Genomic DNA, 22,731 nt, shown 5'->3' with positions numbered 1-22,731 from the left:
TTGGGTAACCTAGCAGTATCCCTACCCTCGTGCTTCCTTCGGGTGGCAACTTCCAACTAAGCATCGAAAGCGTGCCAAAACTGAGTGATTTTTGAACCAGTACCTGCAGCTGGCGGAGCACAATCCGCAATGTGGCGGTCGTCCAAACTGTGTTTTCATCACATTTGTTTCGTACAATTGTGATCGCCTACTTACTTGACCCTGTTAGCCATGTGCAATCTCCCTGAGTTTCGAATGCGGAACGCCCCCCGATCGCTTGTTGGACCCAGTGCATATGGCCCTAATAACTTCCGCTTCGTAATAGTGAAAAATGTTCACGGTTAATCCTTGGTTTTCTGTAAACCCCACAAAAAGAGATTTCTCGGGAAATGGATAACCCAATTTTTTTTCCGTCAGAACAATTTCGCTCTAACGCACAGGTTGCCTACCTATTCTCAAACTCTACAGACGAATGTGAGTGGTAGCATTCCATGATAAAAAAACGATTTGTTTGAGTTGGTTTCGTTGAATCGACGAATAAACCAAAACCACAGTCATTTTAAAAGCACACGCTCCTGACGAGCGTAAACTTTCAATCAAACAGATCGACATGAATAAAATTTTAAAAACTGGGTTGCTTTAAGCAGAGAAAAAGTTACATTAAATACAGAGGGATGAAAAAATGTATTCAACATTTCCGAATACAAGGAATTATGCGTTAATTGAGTTGGATAGTGAAACACCACGTATTAGAGGATGAATGCGATCGGTGTTAGTCACAGATCGAACTTCACTTCACTTCTGAATCCCATCCATCGTCAGTTTTTATTTTGTCCTTTCAGGTGCTGAGAACTACTGAAACCACAGGTTCATGTTTTTATAATGAATTAATAATGATAATCGCTCACTTGTGACACCCTTTCGATGCATAATTGCCATGCCCTCACTCCTGAGGGAAGCATGAAGGTCGAGATTTCGAGATTGGTATCGAAGCACAGACCTTCTGGTCGGAAAGTTCGTGCCTTAACCCCTCATCATCATCATCATCATCATCGACAACATGGCGTCAGTGTTCAACACCGATGCATCATTGCCGTACAATGTCATGGCTGTACGATGAGTGGAATACTGACAGGGCGCCCACACCTAGACAGGAGGACGATTAGGGTCCTCAACCAAAGCCTTTGGCTCAAAGGCCTAACCGCACAGCAGTGGTGTTCGACTGGAAATGCAAGTACATTACCATTTTTACGGAACACGTCGCCATACATGTTCCAACTCCAAACCTGGAGGGCTAGGACACTGTGTTCGTCAGACCTCTAACCATTGACCAACCTGGTATGAGAGACTCTGTGAGCGTCACGGGGACACTCTCCAGTGTAGCCCAGTGGATCGCTGAGGTACGCGAACCGTCACACCACGGTAAGGTCCAGTCTCTCGGTGACAGTCTTAACCCCTAGGCTAGTTCGAGCTTGCTACGTGTTTTTGGCGGTGACACACTAGCGTTCCATTATTAGCACAACTGACGGTTTCAGAGCAAGCTGGTTGTCCCTTTCAATTGGAAGTGACAACTTTAAGCAAAGATAGACTGCCAGGACGGATTGTGAGAGTTTGTTGTGTAGGGCCCTAATGGTTAGAAAGTAAGCTGATCAATGACCACGAAATAAGCTGATTTGAACTGTTCTCCTCAAGTCGAACGTACTAAAGCGTATTACCGTCAAGCGAAACTGTAAACTTTTAGGAATGTTGGATGGTATATTTAAGGCAGACTTGCTCGATAGATTTATGGTGTTCCAGTGTACAGACTCGACGCCATCGGTGGGTGTGTACGAAGTGGCAGCAGCAACAATCAGTGCATGCCGATTACGTAGTCCCGCAGACAATAAAACACCGCCATTTCTTGTTAGACAGACTCCGAACTCTCTGGCTCTCAGGGGGGATCCACTTTGATAGGTCACTTATACCAAGGGTGTAACTCATCACCACGATCCAGAACACTACAACTGTGACGTTAGAGAAGTACACGATGAAATCTTCAGCACTGCACATATTGAATGCAGTTCACTGACAACTATCTATTGTGTTTCTCGTAGCCTGGGCAGGCATCGCGATGGCTTCCAACTTCTGCGCATACTTGTTGAAGTTTCAGAGCTACATACTAAAGTTACGCTAGAGAAACGGAATTGCCACACGCATTAGTGACTGAATGTATGCAAAGTGACGCCAAACCTCTCCATGATAGCTCAGTGTTTGCAGTGCGAATTTGCTGACTTAGAGGTCCGTATTTCGAACCCGACCTCTGCATCTTGACTTCCACTGTCTAGTCTTGGGCAGTATCCCAGTCCTCATGGCATGTCAGTTAACGGTGCTACGGCTGAACGATTCTCTTACTCGACAAAATATGTAGGATTGTTGATGGAGAAGTTCACGTTAAGAATGTTTTAGTTTAGTTGAGACGGCTGTCTGATCAGGATCTCTATCCACAAAACCTTCAACGTAGTACATAGTATAGTATAGTATAGTGTAGTATAGTATAGTATCAATAAGGTAAACCGATTGGAAACTCACCTTTTCGGGCGCTTTCATTCGAACGAATCGAGGTCTCCAGATGTTTCACATACTGTCGAAGCTCTTCCAGCTTCAACAGTGTCAAAGTTTCATCCACTGCAGACTCTTGTTGGTCTGTTGTGGTCACTGCATCCCCTGTTTCGTCGATGGATGATGACCCATCCGGTCGACCAGATGCGGGGCTTCCCGGAGAGTTATCCACCTGTGGATGGGAGCAAACGTCTTCATGACAGGTTGACGGAAAATGGTGAGCACTGGGAGTCGAGTTGTAAGACTCCAAAAGGTACAAATCGCAGGGTGATAGTTCTTCACAAAGTGGATTTCGAAGCCAGGACCATACGCGTGTCATACGAGCCTCCATGTTGGCAGCAGACTCGACCAAAGCACAGTCATTAATGTCAGGGTCGTATTTGGTTTCATTAACGACGTCTGCAGAGTCTTCAACCCAATAAAACGTATTATTCAGTACATGTCGAAGTGGGGCATCAATGATTGTCCTGTTGACGCATGCTGTTTTATCCATGAGTAAACGTCCTTCTGGTAGAGAATGGAGCAGAGTTTGTGTATTTGACTGGACCCCGAAATAGGATGCTATATCGTTGTACAGAGTCTGTGGCACCATGCTTTTCTTTTCTAGGCACACGAACTGCAGGCAGTCGCTGAGACCAGTGACCGCCACACACTGGTGACACCAAATGAACTCACATGTGCGGCAATCGTTTTATTTGACTAACACACACGTACACAAGCGTACGATACACAACGTCCGTGTGCCTGTGTGAAAGTGTGCACCAACCAGACACATTGTAGAGACATACATACGGTAGGTGATCGCTCGAAAAAGGAAGGGGGACACACCTGTTCCAATTTGCCGTTCACACGTGTCTGGCAGCCGAAACGGACATCGAGGCCAGGCACAACAGACCAAATGTATGAGACCAATCTGGTGAGGTCTGCTGCACGGATGCTGGCTGGCTGGCCTGTCTGACTGTGCACACGAAGTCGGAGTGGGTCAACCTGCAGATAACTGCCCGAAGGCCTCTAAATACATGGGTGGAGGATCATGCCCGTATACGTGAAGATAATAGTCTGCCCTAGGACGAAACATGGTGTTCCCAGGCCCTTAGTTGGACTAACTGCGGGTGGTTCACAGTTCCCTACGACGCCCTGTCCGGAAGATTTTCGCATAGTAGTCCTGAAGGAACTGGCAGCATACACCTCGCACCCGTTGTATCATCTTCCGCAGGTCAACGGGGAAGGGGGAGGTGTGAGGTGAACAACCGGATCTAAGGACGATCCGACCAGCACCTCAGACGCCCGGGGGGAAATCAGATCAACATTTCAAAGCCAACAAGACGGCGCGTGAATAACGACATGGATTTCAGAAAAACACATTGCTTTAAACACTTTACAGCATAACTAATCGATAGTGGACAGCGTGTTAGTCGCGTTTGTTGATTGTAGTAAAGTCTCCGATTGAGTTTCTCATCAGCACTCACAAACCAAGCTTTCTACCGCGGACTTCAAAGAAACCTTTGAGTGGATTAAAGATGTTCCGACTGGAAGGAGGTAAACGTTGCTGACATCTCAGACCCCACTGGTACACAACTAGCGGGGTCCCGCACAGATCTGTCATCGATGACCTTCCGTTACAGCCCCCCGTTGAATGCCTCATGTATGCTGACTACTTGGAAATATAAGCACATTTCGTATCCGAGGATCAGACAGACACTACGGAGAATGCTGTCGCTACTTTGCACAACCGACCCACCTACAGCGGACTACCAATAAGCCACTCCATGAGTCGGGAGCAATCAAATTTCTGGAATCTACCACACTGATATAAACAATAATAATGGTGCAGCATTAACACGCTTTCGGTGCCTGGCTGTCATATCCCTCCCCCAAAGGAAGGACGAAGGCTGTCAGGTCGCTTAAGCCAAGACAAGAGTGGTTGAGATGCCGAAGTTGAGCTCGAATCACGGACCTTCCGGTCAATAAGTTCGCGCAGTGAGATAACTCGAGCTCAAACTAGTGATTACATACTGAGCGGAAAGCAAACAAAAGACCTTAGCACAATTTTACCCGTGATATTCGATTCGACTTGACTCTAACCCTGATGGTGGCGACCGCAACCCGACTACTTTGGGCTCCTCGTGGAGGGGTTGCAAAATTTGCAGCTGGAAACTTTTCGCATTCCCTGTACACCCCATTTCTGGCCGAACATGGATTAGGGGTGACTAGCTCCGGTGCTATTTACCAAGTATAAAGGCCATCTACTAGGAAAGTTACATCGAATAGGCTGGAAGTTTGGAGCACGGCTCCGCTCACTGAACTTTATAGGCCTCCGTGGTAAACCCATCCATACATCGCGTATCCCCCCTGCGAGAACGTGGCGGGGATTTGCTGAAACAAGTTGTACAAACGAAGGATACCATCGGCGCCATCCAGGAGGCTATCGCCCGAAAATATTCAAAACTAAGCCAAACTGACCACGGTAGTGGATAGGTGGAACAGCATCCCAGCAGATGCAATGGACGCAACCATAGAGGATAGAGTTAGGGTTTTTGGACAGTTTCTACTTGAGGGATCACACACACACATTTCAATGAACTCCAACTGCTACTTGAGGGATCACACACACACATTTCAATGAAATGATCTCCAACTGCTGTGCCGAACACACTGTCAAGCGCTTAGATACGATATAACTTACAGAAGCATTTAGCCCATCGTTTGATCGGTGGGCTTCCCCTCTGTAACCCTCTGTTTGAATGATCTGTTGAGACATCGCTACCAGTGATGACCGATTTTAAGACAGTCGTACACCTGCCAGGTTCTGGAAAGCCCATGTCAAAGAAGCTAGAATATACTGCAGACTCAGCTGGCACTTGTGTTAGCCTCAGACGTTAGCGAGTGCCAGGCAAAGAATAGGACTGGTTCAGTGACCAGTACACAGTCGGAAATGGCCAGCATCCCAAAAGAGCAGATCATGAGAGGTGGCCTCTCTCCGGCAGATTCACCCTTGAAAAAGTGCTATCCGTGGGTAACTAGGACGCACTGTTGGGTTGTCGGTTTGTTCGCGGAACTCGGCAGCTGGATGGCACATGTTTCATCCCCGTCCAGAGGACATCATCGGTGCGTAGCTGGATATCGTCTCAGACTCCGGACCCTTCCATATAATACGACCAACTTCGATCGCACATATGAGCAGTAATTCTCAATCATCAAATCCCAAGGAATTGAAAAAAAATAGTCCAGATGTATCGCCTTCAGGGCCAGGTCAAGCGCGAAACTGGAAAAGAGGCAAACTTACCAACATTTTCAAGGTAAACCATTGTGTTTTCAATTTTTTGTGGCATAGCAACTCGGAAGCAATGCAATAAGGCGAAGGAGGCTAGCAAGAACTTTTATCATAGCCAAACATATGCCGCGATTCTCCGCTTGATTCGCCCAACATTCCTCTCTTACTACAATTAATCGAGGCACTTAGACAAAAAAGGCAAAACACACCCACCAATCACGCGGTCCAAGTCACGTGATCTCGTGTTACCTGGTTTCTCGAGGTCCCATAAAGTTGCGGGATGTTTTCCTCTGGCAATAGCTTACTTGTGCATTGAAGCAATTTCGAAGTTCAAATTTGAAAATTACATGAAAATACAATTCACGTCCATCACATCTCGTGTTATGGGGCGCTGATATGTAAGTAGTAAACGCATTCATAGGGACTTAAGGTAACCGGAATTTTACTCAGACCGGACAGGACCTGAAACAGAACGTGGGATTTGCAGAGTAGGAACATTGGTGCCTACACTTTTCAGGTCGTATGCGTGTTACAAAAATAACTTTAGAAAGTACGAGGGCTGTTATCATCAGGCTTCATGGTCCAGAATTCGCCCTTCAGTAAATAGACAGCGCGAATCGTATGTGATATAGCGTGCCGCCACTAAATAACAGCTCAAAAGCGGTTTAACGTAGCCTTTACGGTGTCGTGGCGGCCGAAAGTGGGTTAGAAATAGGCTTATTCCAGAAATTTCGGCTTATTCGTTCACAGGTCTATCCAAAGCTGACATTTGTGTGAAAGACAGCCGGTTGTACTTTGTGCACTTGTGTCACGAGTCACAACTGCATTCTCGCTACATTCATACCAGGTTTGCAGACGCATATGTCTGAAACCCGAAAATCCATGCATAGCCGAGACAATCAGCCAAAGCACTTAAAATGTGGCAACTGTTCTCGGTTCATCGCACGCGATATCCTTGGTATCCCGTGTGTAGTGGACGATCAACGGATACAAACTGTCACATGATGTCACCTATTTGGATCTGACACAGAATGAATAGATGGTGCAAAACCTGATAGGTTAACTGTTCAGCCTGCTATACAGCTAAATATGATCTTGGCAGAGTGTTCCAGTTCGTATGCACCCGATGACGGCCTGTACATCAGCCCTTATCATTATACTGATAGTTATGCTCCCCAGTAGATCAGCTGTGCACAATGTCAGGGCGACTCCTGATAAGTAAGTAAGTAAGCTGTAACACCCTTCCGGTGCCTAGGTGCCTTACCACCCGAGGGAAGCACGAGGGCTGAGATACTGCCAGGTTGCCCAAGCCTAGACAGGGGAAATCAGGAAACAGACGTCAGGTTCGAACCCCGTCCGGTCAGTAAATTCGCGCTCCAACTACTGAGCCATCTCATTCCACGGTTTTGCCGAGACGCGTTCAACATGATACCCAAGGAATACAAAAACGCTATGGGATTTCGTATTTGTGCTCTCATCAGACGACACGTGTATGGTCGTATTGGCCAGTTACAAGTCGCATACGGGTGACAAAGTGATCCTGGTTGCCATATCGTCAGCGTCATACTTTGTTTTACTGAAGTTCACCTAATTTGAAGGCGAAGTCGGAAAATTCAGTGTTCGAAGTGTACTACTAGTCACGCGGTAGCCAAAGTAGCCATCCTCGCATTACCCACATTTGTACACCCCTGTAATTCGATTTGCTATATTGTATCGATTGTCGATTAAAGTGAAGAAACACTGTAAGCTTGGACGTCCGTTGGGCCCCTTCCAAGTCATCCGACACACTTTCTGGAACTATCACCATCTCTCCAGCTAAAACGGATGATCTCTCCATCATCATCATCTTTTTCACCTGTAAAACCGCCTATTCGTCGTACAGTTGTTCTAGCTGCCACAGTTTCGTTCGCCGATGACTTGATGGGGTGGGGTAGATAGCTACGCATCGAAAGTGTTGGGTGATATAATTAATCCGTAAACACAAAGGTGTTTCAGTGCAGTTTTCATTGAAAAGATGGGGAAGGAAGCAATGTACAGAAGGCGGAAGCTCAGATGCACGGGCACCTCCGGATGCACGACCGGGCCATGTATTCTTACTAACCGTAGTTTACATTGTGGGCAGAATCAGTTATCTATTAGCCATCTGGTTGGTTTTCATCGAGCGTCCACTGAGTCGCCCACCAGGCTTTTCAAAAAGACGAATTTCTGTTCGGTCTACTGCGGGTTGTATTTAGTAAGAGAACCCTATGACGAGTGGCCATCTTCGAGAGAAAAATCACTGTTGTCAGGTTGCCCGTCGCATCTCAATAGCCAACAAAATAATTCCCTGAAGGGGATAACAGCCATGTGAAGTAAACTCATGGGCACCTTTCTCACTGTGTGTAGTAAGGCCCGAAAGTGGTCATTTGTTGGCTATCTGAACAACTGAACGATTGCTTCACAAACAAAGAGGTGGCAAGCGAAAAGATACGGAACCACCTGACAGCTTTGCTTAGGTTAGGCAGCTAACTAGAGACATCTATTCGTTGAGTCGTCGAAATAAACAAGTTAACTGGCTTTTCAACAATGATCAGAGAAGAGGAATTATCACAGATAATCAATGCCGTCATTGAGCTCTAGATAGTTCACTGGTTGAGGTGGGAACTAACCGACCGTAAGCTCCGTGGTTCGAATCCGACCTTAGCATCTCGATTGCTCCTGTCTAGGCTTGGGCAAACTAACAGCCATCGTGCTTCCTTCTAATGATAGATAGGCCCCAAAAGGAGGTTGCACCCGGAAGAATACTACTACTATTGTTGTTATTAGTAGTAGTGATAGTAATCATTCTACTATTAATCGATCAACGGATCGAATAGACCTAACTAGTTGTCAGTTTCTATCCAGATTGCCTGAGTGAATGTCTGGAGGTGTAGGCACCTCGGAATGATTGTGTTAAGCTAGCACTAAGTCCCTCCCCCATCCACCTTTATTCTTTTCTTTATAATAAGGCTTTCAAATAGTCATGGTTGTACGGCAGTGAAGCATCGGTGTTGAACACTGATGTCATGCTGTCGATGATGATGAACCCACAAACTGTCTGCCGCTTAAACGGGTCAATACGGGTCATGTAAGCAGAGCCAACAGGTGAACCAATTTCCAACGAGACCGTCAGGGAGAAAGCCACACACGGCTTGATAGGTCGAAAAAAAAAGTTACGCTTAGGATGAACAGCTTCATAGTTTAGAACCGGAGCAATCATACGATTGCGAGTTATTCGCTCTTGCAAATCGATAGTATGATCTGTGTGCGCTACTTTCAATATCAACCTGGCAGTTCGCACTCGACCTTGACTACAATCAATTGAACCACCATAGATTCAGCGTTAATACCTACGCTTCACCAATGAAACGACAAGCAACTGGTGAGGCCATTGCACAGAACGGTCGAAATTCACTAGTTGTATCATCGCATACCGAAACAACAAAATACGTTCTCCTGATTGTTTAGCCTGAGCTTACCTTGGCTGACATGCAGGAGAAATGCGAGCATGTTAGCTTGTGCTTTGTCTACTACAAGGCTGTCACATTTCGTTCGGTTGGGGAGAATACTTGTGAAGAAACTGAAGGCGGTGGGGTAATCAGAGAACCATCAGCAATGATCCAGGACGCAAGCCTCCGAAAGAGAGGGCAACCCCTAACAAAAATTGAACTATACACTGTCCATACAATGGTCGCTTTTGAGGGAGTTGATATATAACAAAACCCGTCTCCGCCAGCTTGCCACGTTACAACGAGCATTCTTTCCTGAGTAATCGATTTCGACTGGTTTGCTCAGGTTCACTTACAAAGACTAAAGGAATTTCCCCTCTCATCACCATCATCATTGTCAGCTGTAATAACCGCGTACGTGTCGTACAGTGGTTGTAGCTGACAGTTTTGTTCACTGATGATTCGGGGAGGTGGAGTAGGTAGGTAGGTGTCAAACCGAAATTAAGGGAACAGCTCGCAATTCCCTTTGTGAATTGTATTGTTCAGAGAAGCAATTTTCACACTGTACAGGTTATTTTTCCATACGCAGTAGGTGTAGAGTAGAGAGCCCTGATCAGCTTGTTGAACACGACTGTGTTTCCCGCCTTATCAAAAATGAAAACTTTGTCTACGTATTCCAGATCGATGTACACTTCGTCTGAAACTAGGAGAATATTTCCTTAGTCACCACACCGCGTTCAAATCACGTCCGATGAACGGCCATGACTGATTCGAAAGAAAAGTTTTGTTAGTGTTAGCGCTCATAAGTAGTGTATGTACTCAAACACATCGTAGTTTCAACGTCTGTCCTCTGCGGAGAATGATTTCCTAACGAAACACGCCACACAAGATTGCTGAAAACTCTTCGACAACCCATGGCCGGTTTCGCGCGGACTGACTAGAATTGATGTCTTCAAAAATTTCGATTTAATGATATCCAATAACCACAAAAAATGCGAGGCGAGGCATCCCTTCGGTAAACATTCAATGAGTCGATTGGGTCTGACAGAAAATCAATCAAGTCGAGTAACTGCCATATCAGATGACCGCTGGAAGTCACCCGATTCGAGCCTAGATGGGAACCAGGTTCGTTCAGGACAGTTGTTCACGTGATGGTAATAAAAAATCACAGATGATACGTGATCCGATGAGCTGAGAAGGATTTTGTGCTGAGTGGGTGAGAGTCTACGCACGATTGTGCTTGACCGACGGTCAGACGAGCTGCATTCATCCAACCGGTAAGTTACACAAAAATATCGATCTGAAAAGTCTATAAACAAACCCATACATCATGCAACAAGCATGGATGCATTGTGGCCTGAGAAAGGTCCACTGGAACGTCGAGCTACCTACGGAGACCACACATGAAAGCTCCTGAAATTCACAAGCTCCAGTTTTTCATATCGAATCAACATATCGAATAAACATTAGTTTCGTATCAACGATGAAGTCGGACCTGTTCGCATGCCTGGCGCAGAGCCACATACTCTCCTCACACAAATCTACCGTTTCTTTAACCTCACAGTTACGTTAGCGCTCTCGAGGAGTGAGTATCGGATTCATGATAAAATCCCGCGGTCTTCCAATTGAGTAACCTCATAGGTTCAGCTGTAGCACCCTTTCGGTGCCTAACTGCCATGCCACTCGAAGGTTGCACGAGGACTGAGATACTGCCAGGTTGCCTAAGCCGTAGCCAGAGGAAGTCGAAAGCCAGAGGTCGGGTTCGAACCACGGACCTTCTGGTCAGCAAATTCGCATTCTACCCACTTTGACCATCTCGCCCCAACGTCATACGGCCTCTGTGCACATTGGAACCGCTTAAGTCGTGTTTCTTTAAAAGGATAATCCTTCTAAAATGGTCAAGTTCGTGTGTTCCACCGGGTCCACTCGTTGACCTATATGGATCCACATAGTGCGCGATAGTGAAAACTACATACAGCATGACTTCCTTCCGACGTACAGAAAACCATAAGCAACATGTCATACAGCGTGTCAAGGAGAGGGGCAATAAAAGTGCACGTAAAGCATAAATCATCTAGTTAATAGATCAAGCCTTGACTTCTGAGATGACCGTTCAGCTGTAACACGCTCTCGGTGTGTTAGGTGGAACCCCACACGGATCCCTTTTTACCGCTCGCACTCAGTTGCTGCTACGGCCGCACGCAAGATTGGCCAAGAATTCGGGACGCTTGGCGGTCCGGCATCAAGCAGAGATTTGATTGGTCGAAAGTCTGGACCCAACGGCCAATCATGACCCAGTATTGGCCGAATGACGGTTGACAATGGCGCATCCAGAACGCGTCAGAATTTCCAGAAAGCTATTGCTGCCTACGCTATATATAGAAAGCGCTGTACAAGTGTTCCTGACTTCGTTTTGGGCGTTAATATATATTGTGTACCTTTGGTGGTTCTTTTGACGTGAGCGCTAGCTTGGGAGGCTCAGATCGAGAACTAAGCTTAGAAAAATACCGTTACTACACGGTGCCTAGCTGCCATGCCACCCGAAGGAAGCCCGAGGGATGGGATACTACCAGGTTGCCCAAGCCTAAACAGAGGAATTCGAGAGGCAGATGTCAGGTTCGAACCACGGAGATTCCGGTCAGTAAATTCGCGCCTTAGCCACTGAGCCACCTCGCCCCCGAAATGTTTGGGATCGATTGACCCAAAATCTGTACAACATGGCGACAGAGATTTCCAGTTAACTTAAAACTTAGACTCTATGCTATGTTGGTGACAGTCGTGAATTGACGCTCAGTAAGACATACCAAAGTTGCAAAAGGTATCCCGAGAGATCAGCCTCCCAAGCACAACACCATTTGAATGTTGTTTACAAACGTACAATGTGGTGACTACGAACATCAAAAATACCAAGCACAGACCAGTGAAACCGACGACCGGCTCCAATATTCACCGGATTGTAACATCACTGTCGTTCACAGCGGAGAAAATGCTCCCCCGTCAAAGCAACTATTCTCCGACTGTTGTTCGACGCGCGTAGTGAGTACTGTGGTGCAAATTAGCGGAATGCGACCGCAGTCTTCAGCACGTTTACCATTTAAAAAATGATAAACGTAATCAACGACACAGCAGCGAATGCTGCGAAGCTATTCGCGAAGTCTAACAATTCGATTAGCGTTGCAACGGCCAATAGTCGACACGCGATTGTTCCAATCATCATCATCATCATTGTCAGCTGTAATAGCCGCGTACTCGTCGTATAGTGGTTGTAGCTGCCGCATTTTCGTTCACCGATGATCTGGGGGGACGGGGGGCGGGAGCTGATAAATTGGTGCATAAATCCAGCACTGTCAGTGGGCTGTCAAGTGGGGTGGGGGGTTGGAAAAGGAGCTATGCATTGAACGCAATAGCTTGGATGCACGAGCGCCATTGAGAGCGCGACTGGGCCATGTCTGACAATGTCTCTAGCCATTGATGTGGCCCGTTTCGGGGTCCCCATCCAGGAAGACAGCAGCGACCAGCGCAGCTGAGTTTTCTGGCAATGGCTTTCGTACTTCGCTGCCAAGTCATTGTTTGACCGCCTCTGGCTCTCTTCCAGAGATATGGCCGGAGACCGATCCCAATTCCGACTGATGGAATATGTGGACCCAACAGCTAATCGTGTTGCAGCTTTCGCTGAATACCGACTGTCGATGCCACGTCCAGAAGGCGTTCACAATTCCTGAAGGTCGTTGTTACGCACACTTGAAATACGATGAGCTGTGCATGTTACTTTTGCTTGTTCTGTACGTTTTGTGCACGATGTAATCCGCGTCTTTCTTTTGATGAAAGCGCTGTCTTTCGAAGACCAGCCCAGAACTGAACTGAGGTATAACAGTTACTACTGCGTGATTATGTGGCCGCATCAAACTATTTCTGCATGTGGGCAATTGATATCGGAATCCAACATAAACCGTAAGGTGAAAAAATAATTACCTTTGAAAGGAAGAAGGCCTTCACTGCGGAGTTATTCATTAGAAAATGCCAACTGAATAGTTACAGACTATTGGACAGGGAAGCAAAACTCTCATATGTATCTTGTTTACAAAAACTGAATATCCATCTCTTCTCTTTGAAAGCGTCTTTCTGAACTTTCCTGGATATTCATTGACTGTTGCTCAAATTCAAGCAAATGCTACAAAGCGACTCCACGAATTCCGCAATAGATCTTCCCTTTCAAGAGACGCAAAGCGAATTTACAAGAAAACATACTACTCGCATACTTCCCCCACCAGTAGTATCACCGTTACACCTTTAGCGGTCGACTGTGGAAACGCCCATCACAACCGTGAGTACATGACTTAGCCAACCGGACAAAATCCACAGTGAGGTGTCATATTGAGAGAGGTACTCGGGATTGAATAATACGCCGGATGTCAGCTGGGCTAGCGGTCGATCGACTTCGGAAAAGCAGAGCGCAGAGAGACGTTTACAGAGCATTTCGGAAAGCGGATCGGCCTCCAATGAAGCAAAACAATGGATACCGAAACGCCGAAGGACTGCTGACAAAAACTGCCGCAACCGTCAGGTCTCCTAACAAACCAAGATTGGTGAAATGAACCAGGCTTGTGAAACACGACTTAACAGCTGGTCATCGTGTCCCCAAGACTGGCTGTCTGTGCGCTCAGTTGAGTTCAAGTCTTTTCGCGAAATGAGCCGTGTCTGTGCGTACTGTCCTTCCAGTAGCCACGTCATTTGGTTATGAACAGTGAGTAGTAAAGAAAGAAACAAACTAAGGCAAGTGAAGCAGGAGTGAAGCAAACAGTGCTTGAGGGATAAAAATAACCAAACAGATATAGCAGAGTGACTGGTCACGTGGCGTCGCCATTGTGGTGAGTCAATCAAACCTTGACCAACAAACAAGGCGAACTAGTACACCTAAAACCCAGGTTATTCACGTTTCGTCCCTGAGCCAAGCGTCGTCAATCGGTGTGCCTCAGCAAACAAAATGTGGAGGGGTAACTAACTATTCACCTGACACGCGAAGCACGTGATCCAGCAGCGTCGATGGTGCACCCGAAACAAAGTGGGGAAGTAGATGATTTATTTCCAAAAGTCATTTACTGTAATTCGGCATACGACATCAAAACATTTGGGTTGGTTTGGGCGTCCTTCACAAGGAATAATAGCCGTTCAACCGTAACACCTTTTCGGTGCCATGCCACCCACAACAAGCACCGGGGATCGGATACAATTAGGTTGCCCAAGCCTAGACGGGAGCAGTCGGGGTGCATAAGTCAGGTTCGAACCACGGACCTTCCGATTACTAACTTGGCACCCTAACTTACCTCGAGCTCAACTGTAAACCAGTAGTAAATGAACTGTGACGCTGTGGACCTTGAAACCTCAACCAACAGCAACAAAAGTTTCAAGACACAAGAGAATATCTAAAGCTTGTAGTGCATCGCCTCAAAGGGTGATAGCAGGTCGGACTTTACGTTTCGAAGGTAGGAAACACAGTGAGTCGGACAACCCCCGGTCGCTTTAGCAAGTTCTCAGCGGACACAATCGCCCGGTAAAACGAGGTCATCGAAAAACATCAACAACGTAAATCGTGTTCAAGAACGAAGGTCAACCTTAAAGAAACTGATGTCCAGAAAAACCTCACGAAGCGTAGCGTCAAGAACGAGAGTAAAAAGGAATGAAAATCGTTCAGCTATAGCACTCTTTCGGTGCGCAACTGCCATGTCACCCGAAGGAAGCACGAGGGCTAGGATACTGCAAGGTTGCCCAAGCCTAGACAGAGGAAGTCGAGGGACAGAGGTCGGATTCGAACCATGAACCTTCCGATCAGTAACTCCTTATAAAGTTGCCGAAAACTCGGCGGAAACCTTATAAGTAGTGCGTTCGGCAGAAGAAATATACTGTGATAAGTAGGATATCGTACCAGTTGAAATATGAGGTACACATTCATGTGAGAGGTATCATAAGAGAGAAACTCAGCTGGCATTCATTCGGGCCCCTCCCCGGTTAGAAGCAAATCACTTTGCGAGTGAGTGTATTTCGCGAAAATGAGTATCCAGTTTCGGTGACCAGATGAGATGGACAAAACAAAGAATCTTACGAATACCAGATACTGCACGATAACTAATCAGGATAGAATTTCCAGTCGTTCACCAGTAGTCGGCTGATGGAATGTATTAGTCAGCAGAGGGTTAGATAAAAAAAAAGCTAGAACGAACCTCTCGTGACCTATGGAAATTCGTTTGGAAGGAAATTTCATATTTTTCCCATCTCTTTCTCCACCCTACATGCGGTCTACCGATAACACCCTTTCGGTGCCCAACTGCCATGTCACCCGAAGGAAGCACGAGGGCTAGGATACTGCAAGGTTGCCCAAGCCTAGACAGAGGAAGTCGAGGGACAGAGGTCGGATTCGAACCATGAACCTTCCGATCAGTAACTCCTTATAAAGTTGCCGAAAACTCGGCGGAAACCTTATAAGTAGTGCGTTCGGCAGAAGAAATATACTGTGATAAGTAGGATATCGTACCAGTTGAAATATGAGGTACACATTCATGTGAGAGGTATCATAAGAGAGAAACTCAGCTGGCATTCATTCGGGCCCCTCCCCGGTTAGAAGCAAATCACTTTGCGAGTGAGTGTATTTCGCGAAAATGAGTATCCAGTTTCGGTGACCAGATGAGATGGACAAAACAAAGAATCTTACGAATACCAGATACTGCACGATAACTAATCAGGATAGAATTTCCAGTCGTTCACCAGTAGTCGGCTGATGGAATGTATTAGTCAGCAGAGGGTTAGATAAAAAAATTACACCTAAAATCAAATTCAGCAGCCGCACACGCTGGTCGGAACATGCGTGACTCAATGGTTATAACTGTTAATCAAAGGTCCATGTGTCTGGTACCTCTACGACCACTCCATGGGTCTTACCGGATACCAAAACGCTCGTGTGGCCAAGCATTCCAGGATCCCACTATACTTTCAAAGTAGAAAAGAGTCTTCGAGAAATACACTCATTTGCAAATCAATTTGGTTTTACCAGAGACTCTGAATCTCCCGTAAAAACCATAGTGATTTGCAAATGAGTGTAGTTCTCGAAAGCAGTCTCCAATTTGGGTTCAAGTAGAACATAAGGTTGACGGAAACTCGGGGACTGCGCCTATCTGATGAGCCCGAAGTGGAAGGGCGAAACCGGTCGTGGGCTGTCAAAGAGGTTTCAGCAACCTTGTGAGTAGTTTCCTTTATGAAAATAGAAAAGAGTCTCTCTTGCAAAAAAAGGAATTCCGATAGACTGCAGAACTTAGCGTTGAAAAAGCGCCGCAAAGTGCTATAACATAGGGGCCCGCCATGTTCGAGATCGATCTAGAGGTGATCATTTGATGAAGAACTCAACATCGATTCTGGTAGAGACCCAGTTAGCACACACTTACTTTTCTGGGACGACTAAAAGGAGTCGATGGCTTTTCAAAACCCGTTAAATCCAATCGCGCCGATGGTGGACTCGGAGTTGCTGAGGCCACTCGAACAGCGATGCGCTCACCGTGACCACTGCCACCAGGCTGACCAGAGTCGATACTATCCGGAGTGTGCGCCGAGCGTCTGCAAATGAAAATTCAAGCAAATTAATCAAGCGTTCGAATCAGTGACATAACTGGAAATCCTTTGTGACTCTATGAAAATCAAATCAAGTCAACTCGTTCGTTTGTGGTACCCCCCAGGCGCCCGGAAACATCTGAAAGGCCTGGGTTGGAGCCCACTTTGAGCAACGTTAGATGTGTCCCAAAGAAAGCGTCAGGCTTGTGTCAATAAGCCTCCCGTATTCGTACATCCGTGCGGCTTTCCTAACAACAACAAAACTAGTCCCAAGTGGATAAGCCGCCCTACAACAGCCCATGCACTGCAGTTGATGCGAGAGCATCATTCACAGCTGCATCACTCCTTCTCACGTCTCCCACATACGCCACGCATGGCAAAGACGCCGTTCATGGATCACCCAGACAAGACAACAGTGACAGTCAAAGGAAACTCGGGCACACTTTGACACCCCCGACAATTTGATACTGCCCACCCACCATGCGTAGTGCTCAACACTGTATTTGATGCTGCCCCCCCCCCCCACATAGCATCTCACATTCTGTATGGCATTCAAAGGAGGGAGATGGCTCAAGTGGTTTGAGTGCGAATTAACTGATCAGAAGTCCGTGGTTCGAACCTGACCTCTGCTCCTCGACTTCCCCTGTCTAGGCTTGGGCAACCTGGCAGTATTCCAGCCCCCGTGTTTCCTTCGCGTGGCATGGCAGTTAGGCACCGAAAACTGATTGATTATTATCTTATGGCATTCAAACTCAACAGGTTGAGCTGATTAGGCCGTGTACTTCGTATGCCAAGGGATCGTTTGCTCCGTGCGGCTCTCTAAGCCCAGTATCGTGTCGGATAGAGGCGACCCAAGGTCGGTCCATGAGGTGGAAAGAAAGCATGAAAGCTCTTACCAGTCAACTCAGTCGCGCTAGTAACTGCCGTCTCCCCGGATGGGGACCGCGGGACAAGACAAACCAATGGTTAGTGACCATAATAGATGTGACATTGTCTTGTAGCCAACGGCGGTCGTGCATCAAAGCGATCGTCTTCACTGCGAATTTCCCCTCTTATCTCAATTTCGTGAGTAGGTATATTCGCTAAGTCCTGCCTAAGTGAGAGAAAGAGAGAGCATATTCTCATCACAAAGATGATTACCGATAGATAATTGCATACGAGGGACAAAAAAGCAATTAATTGGGAAATGACTGTCTGAAAATGGATCCTACGAGTGTACGAGAGTTGGTGAGGTGAGAACGGACTAATCGAAGTTCCGTACGGAGTGTGACTCCAAGAGCTTCCTGATAATAGAGATTTAAGCGGAGGGGAAGACACACGCTAGTCAGTAGAACTGAGCAAAAGTGTGAGCATGCAAAGTTGAACATATTGCAGAAGCGCCAACAAGGAGCGGAAATAGAGATACGAAAAGTTCCGATAATAATGGGTAGATTCATTGCTGGGCGACGTTTCGCTTTTGACACAAAAGCATCGTCAGACCAAGTGACTAACTAGGTTGCGAGGTTAGTCGAGATTTAAGGCGGAAGGAGAACCAATAAGCTATATCTCTGTTGGATGCCGGCCGAGGGATTTTTGTGCGTTAGGGTGGGTGACCACGTGTTGAGCGGATGGGGAAACTAACATGTGTTTGGATCCAGCCTAGGGTCTAGTTCTTTGGTTCGGTCCACTTGATGATCCCTGTTGAACATCGTTTGCACTTTCTGTCCGTCTGTGTGGATGAGCCAGTGCTAGGAGAGTTGTGTAAGAAGGATGTTGTGACCATTGGTCGGGTTGGGACTTCCATCTCCACTCCCCATGTTTTTGCTAATGATTCTACGTGAATTGAGATACGCCTCGCTCAGATAATGCACAGGTTTATATGGCGTATACGATGAGCACATCTCACACACCACTATCCAAAAAAATCCCATCCTGGTTGTGGGAATCTCCGGAAGCTCTTTACAACACGCCCAAATACGCAGTCAATGCTTGTTGCACGAGTGGCGTATTTATCCAGCATATGTTCAACGAAATCCAGAAATTAGTTTAAAAAAGGAAACAGAATAAATGAGTTACCTTCCATCCAACTCTTGTACAGAGGGGGGCGAGATGGCTCAAGTGGTTATAGCGCGAGTTTACTGACCAGAAGGTTCACGGTTCGAACTCGACCTCTGCCTCTCGACTTCCTCTGTCTAGGTTTGGGCAACCTGGCAGTATCCCAGCCCTAGTGCTTCCCATGGGTGGCATGACAGCTAGGCGCCGTTCAGCGGGTGTTACAGCTGAACGATTTTTTAAATTCTTGTACACAGCAGTATGGAAAAGCACACTGCGGTTTTTTTGGTTACTAGCGCACGAATAGCTGTTTACTCAGTTGCGTACAAATCATCACTGTACAGGTTTAGAGAGTACAAGGAATGTTATTCTAGAAAGACAGATACGATAGCATCATCCTGCTTTAACAACTGGGCTCGAAACGTACCCTAGTAAGCATCAAGTTAAAAGCCAGGTAGTGTTAACCATCCACGTTTCCACTGTAACCCGGAGGGTGGCTTGTTGTACGTCGGGAGAGAATCGATAGCTGGATTAGACATTCGAGTAGGAACAACTCATTCAAACCAAACAGAAGACAACGTTCTTCAACTGATTGGTATTTTCTCTCTGACGGATACAGTACTCATAGACGGTTGATATATGAATAGTTGAGAAAGAATGAATTCATATGAGGAGTGGGAATTCCAACTGGAAAGTCATCACTCACGGGGGCAGTGGACATAGGACCACGTGTTGTGGATTCCGTGGCGGAAGGATGAGTGGCGCAATAGCTTGTCTAGTAATATAACATCAGATCGTTGGGCCTAGGACTCGTGAAGGTGGCACAACGCCGATGGAGCAGTTTGGGGCACCGGCTCCACAAAGTCACGTTTGCAACTGCCTAGGTAAGCTAACAAAAAACCGACCATCTACTCAACCTGATCTACTCTCGCCTCAGTAGCGAATAAATTCTCAAACAGGTATCCTTGGATCTGGGGCAGCAGCGCTTCTATTGACCGTCGAAATTCACCTCTGGTAGAATTACGATCATCCAAGGCATCGGAAAAGTGTAGCGACGCTCACCAACCCCATAGCTGAAGAGTCCAGCAACACTGTTAGCAAAGGAAACACCTGATAAGTGCAGTCGCCTCATGGGAAGTGAACAGAGTTGCAGCGTGACACAACAGCCTCAGGTGTTTACACTGGATGGGTTCATAGAGGCTTCGGAATCAAACCGGTAGCTACCAACCACAAAAATCCCCAAGAGTGATCACCAGTCAGAACAGGAGGATCTAACCACCGTTCGAGTGATGACCAAAAATAGGTACGAAGGTATATTGGAACCTCGCTGACGAGGAGCGCTGCTGTAGACTTCAAGCAAGTGGCTTCCCTTTGGAGGCGACCATCTTGATCCGCTACACAGCACAAGGATAGAAGCTTGTGTTTTTGCCGTTGCGAAATAACTTCTGTCTATCAGTAATTAGCTCCGTTACAGCCATAGAAAGAAAAAAAGAAAGCGTTCAGCTGTAGCATCCTTTCGGTGCCTAGCTGCCACGCCACACGAAGGAAGCACGAGGACTGCGACACTGCCAGGTTGCCCAAGCCTAGACAGGGGAAGTCGATAGGCGGAGGTCGGATTCGAACCACGGACCTTCCGGCAGTTAAATCACGCTCTAACCACTTGGGCCATCTCGCCCCCACAGTCATAGAAAACACTCAGGGTAGGTACAGCTTGCACGCCACGGTTGTTGCATACGAACTGCCTAATCAACGAATTCCGATGGAATTCGGAGAATAGAGAATCCCTATTCTCCGTACAAGTGATGACGTTTAAAATGTCTGACGTTGGAAAGAGGCCTGGGTTCGAAATTTCCAACGTCAAACCTGATTGCCACGAATAGGGGTGAGTAGAAAAATCAATAAATATCACCACTGACGACATTGGAACCAGTAGATGCACAAACAATTCACGAATGCTGAAGTCCAAAATGGCATCGCCTGATTGTACTATCATGCGACATGAAAAGTTGATGATTTCGGAGTCTCAAAAAAGGACGCTTAAATGAATCAAGTGAAACTTGGCGTTTGCGGCGTCTGACTATAGAGCTTATTCACAAGACTGAGGAGGAAAAGCATGAATCTTCCGGTTCTACAAGAGTTGAATCGGGAGGTAGCTCAGTGGTTAAGGTGTGAAGCTATTGACCAGAAGGTTCTCGGTTCAAACACAGCCCCGACTTCTCGATTGCTCCTGTATCATAGTTCCCGAGCTTCCTTCAGCTAATCATCAAAAGGACACAGAGGCTGAATGATCAATTTATATGTGCATCATATGTCTTTGAGTGTAGTCCACATCAACTGATGGGTCCCAAGATGGTCAAGACCGTTTTCATCCGTTGCCTTTCAGTCGGAGAGTGGCCGACCGATATATCAAACATTCGCCCCAAATATCTAAATTTTCTCGTGACGCCACAATAGAAGGAATTAAGGGTTTCTTTAATTAAGTGAGCAGCACTTTGTTTGATTGTCTTCCGGCAACTAGAACAGACGAATTTGGATGCGTTTATGTGCTTAGTTTAGCTAAATCTCAGTGAAAACAGAGATTAATTTGTTGTCTAAAACAACCTGATCACAACGGAAACCTCTAGAAAAAAATCGTTCAGCTGTAACACCCTTCCGGTGCTTAGCTGCCATGCCATCCGAAGGAAGCACGAGGGGTGGGATACTGCCAGGTTGCCCAAGCCTAGACAGAGGAAATCGAGAGGCAGAGTTTGGGTTCGAACCACGGACCTTCCGGTCAGTAAATTGCCGCTCAAACCACTTGAGCCATTTCGCCCCCCGGAAACCTTCACAAGAGTATAACAATACAAATCTCAAAAAAAACTCACATCGACGGGGAGGGTTTCAGATATGGGATGGGGTCATCTGTTTGGCGCCTCTGTCTGGATTCAACAATCTTCAGGCCGTTTTGTGAAACAGGAGACGAACTGCCCTGTGCAAGCTGTGTTGATTGTTGATCCAGGATGGAACTGGTCGTCAGTCTAGAATCAAGCGACTCGCGACCGGATAGGCTGCTACTTCGGATAGTGGACTGTACGGTGGTGGTGCTGGTGTTGATAAGGCCGGGTGAGACACGTAACACAGGCGGACTGCTTGCGGCAGTTTCCGGAACATCCGGATTCGTCTTTCGAACAATCACATCAGTGTGTGGACGGGAAGAGGGCCCTTCTAAATGGGTCGGTGATGATCTTGACGAAATGCTTGAGGTGTCTGAACGTCCAGAGCGACTTGAGTGTTTTGAACCAGAAACATGCTTGAACAGAGACCGAAGACCTGATGAAACAAGGCATTACAAGTTGGAGGTGGACTTAAAGGTCGGTAAACAACATGAGAGTGGTAGACAAACAAACAAGAAATTTTGATGACATCTAAGAAAATAGGTCACATTACCAGAAAGACGTATCCAGAAGGAGCAAGGCGTTACGGATTCTCGATAGAAAATTAATCAGAAATGAGTACCACAAACAAAATCCGCTCTCCAATTACCGCAACGACAAATGTTTGGATTTTGGGTATTACAGCGGCCCTGTGATCAACAGAAATATAAAACTGACGATTCTTAAGGTGGTCCGACCCCATACCTGTCAGCTGCGTTGAAGATTTCACTAAGCCCGACAGAAGCGGAGTTAGTCCGTTAGTTTCTTCCTCTTCGTTTCCCAGTCAGCGAGTGATCGATGTAACGATCTTAGTTTCCGTCTGTTGAATCGCAAAATTCCGTGGCGATGAAGTTATACCTGCCAGTAGGACGAG

The 22,731-nt window shown here is 46.6% G+C and overlaps 2 protein-coding genes across 2 annotated transcripts in view; one reads left to right on the top strand and one right to left on the bottom strand.

The window, feature by feature from the left end:
• Positions 1 to 22,731, bottom strand: part of T265_04469 (hypothetical protein) — a gene marked incomplete at both ends in the record, with an annotated part of 80,841 nt that overhangs the window by 50,424 nt on the left and 7,686 nt on the right. Inside the window, 4 exons of the mRNA XM_009169218.1 lie at positions 2,548 to 3,206; positions 16,361 to 16,683; positions 16,752 to 16,920; positions 21,810 to 22,254. Of these exons, the coding sequence (XP_009167482.1) occupies positions 2,548 to 3,206; positions 16,361 to 16,452 (751 nt within the window). The remainder of the gene's footprint in view (positions 1 to 2,547; positions 3,207 to 16,360; positions 16,684 to 16,751; positions 16,921 to 21,809; positions 22,255 to 22,731) is intronic.
• T265_04468 (hypothetical protein) lies at positions 1,320 to 11,611 on the top strand (the record flags this gene model as incomplete). The annotated part of the gene is made up of 3 exons (XM_009169217.1): positions 1,320 to 1,401; positions 7,107 to 7,341; positions 11,461 to 11,611. 3 exons carry the CDS (start codon positions 1,320 to 1,322, stop codon positions 11,609 to 11,611), a joined length of 468 nt encoding a protein of 155 aa, XP_009167481.1.

Source organism: Opisthorchis viverrini, assembly GCF_000715545.1.
Source record: "Opisthorchis viverrini unplaced genomic scaffold opera_v5_76, whole genome shotgun sequence".
NCBI lineage: Eukaryota > Metazoa > Platyhelminthes > Trematoda > Opisthorchiida > Opisthorchiidae > Opisthorchis > Opisthorchis viverrini.
The sequence above is the reverse complement of the archived record's forward strand: the minus strand, read 5'-3'. Positions and strand labels throughout refer to the sequence as shown.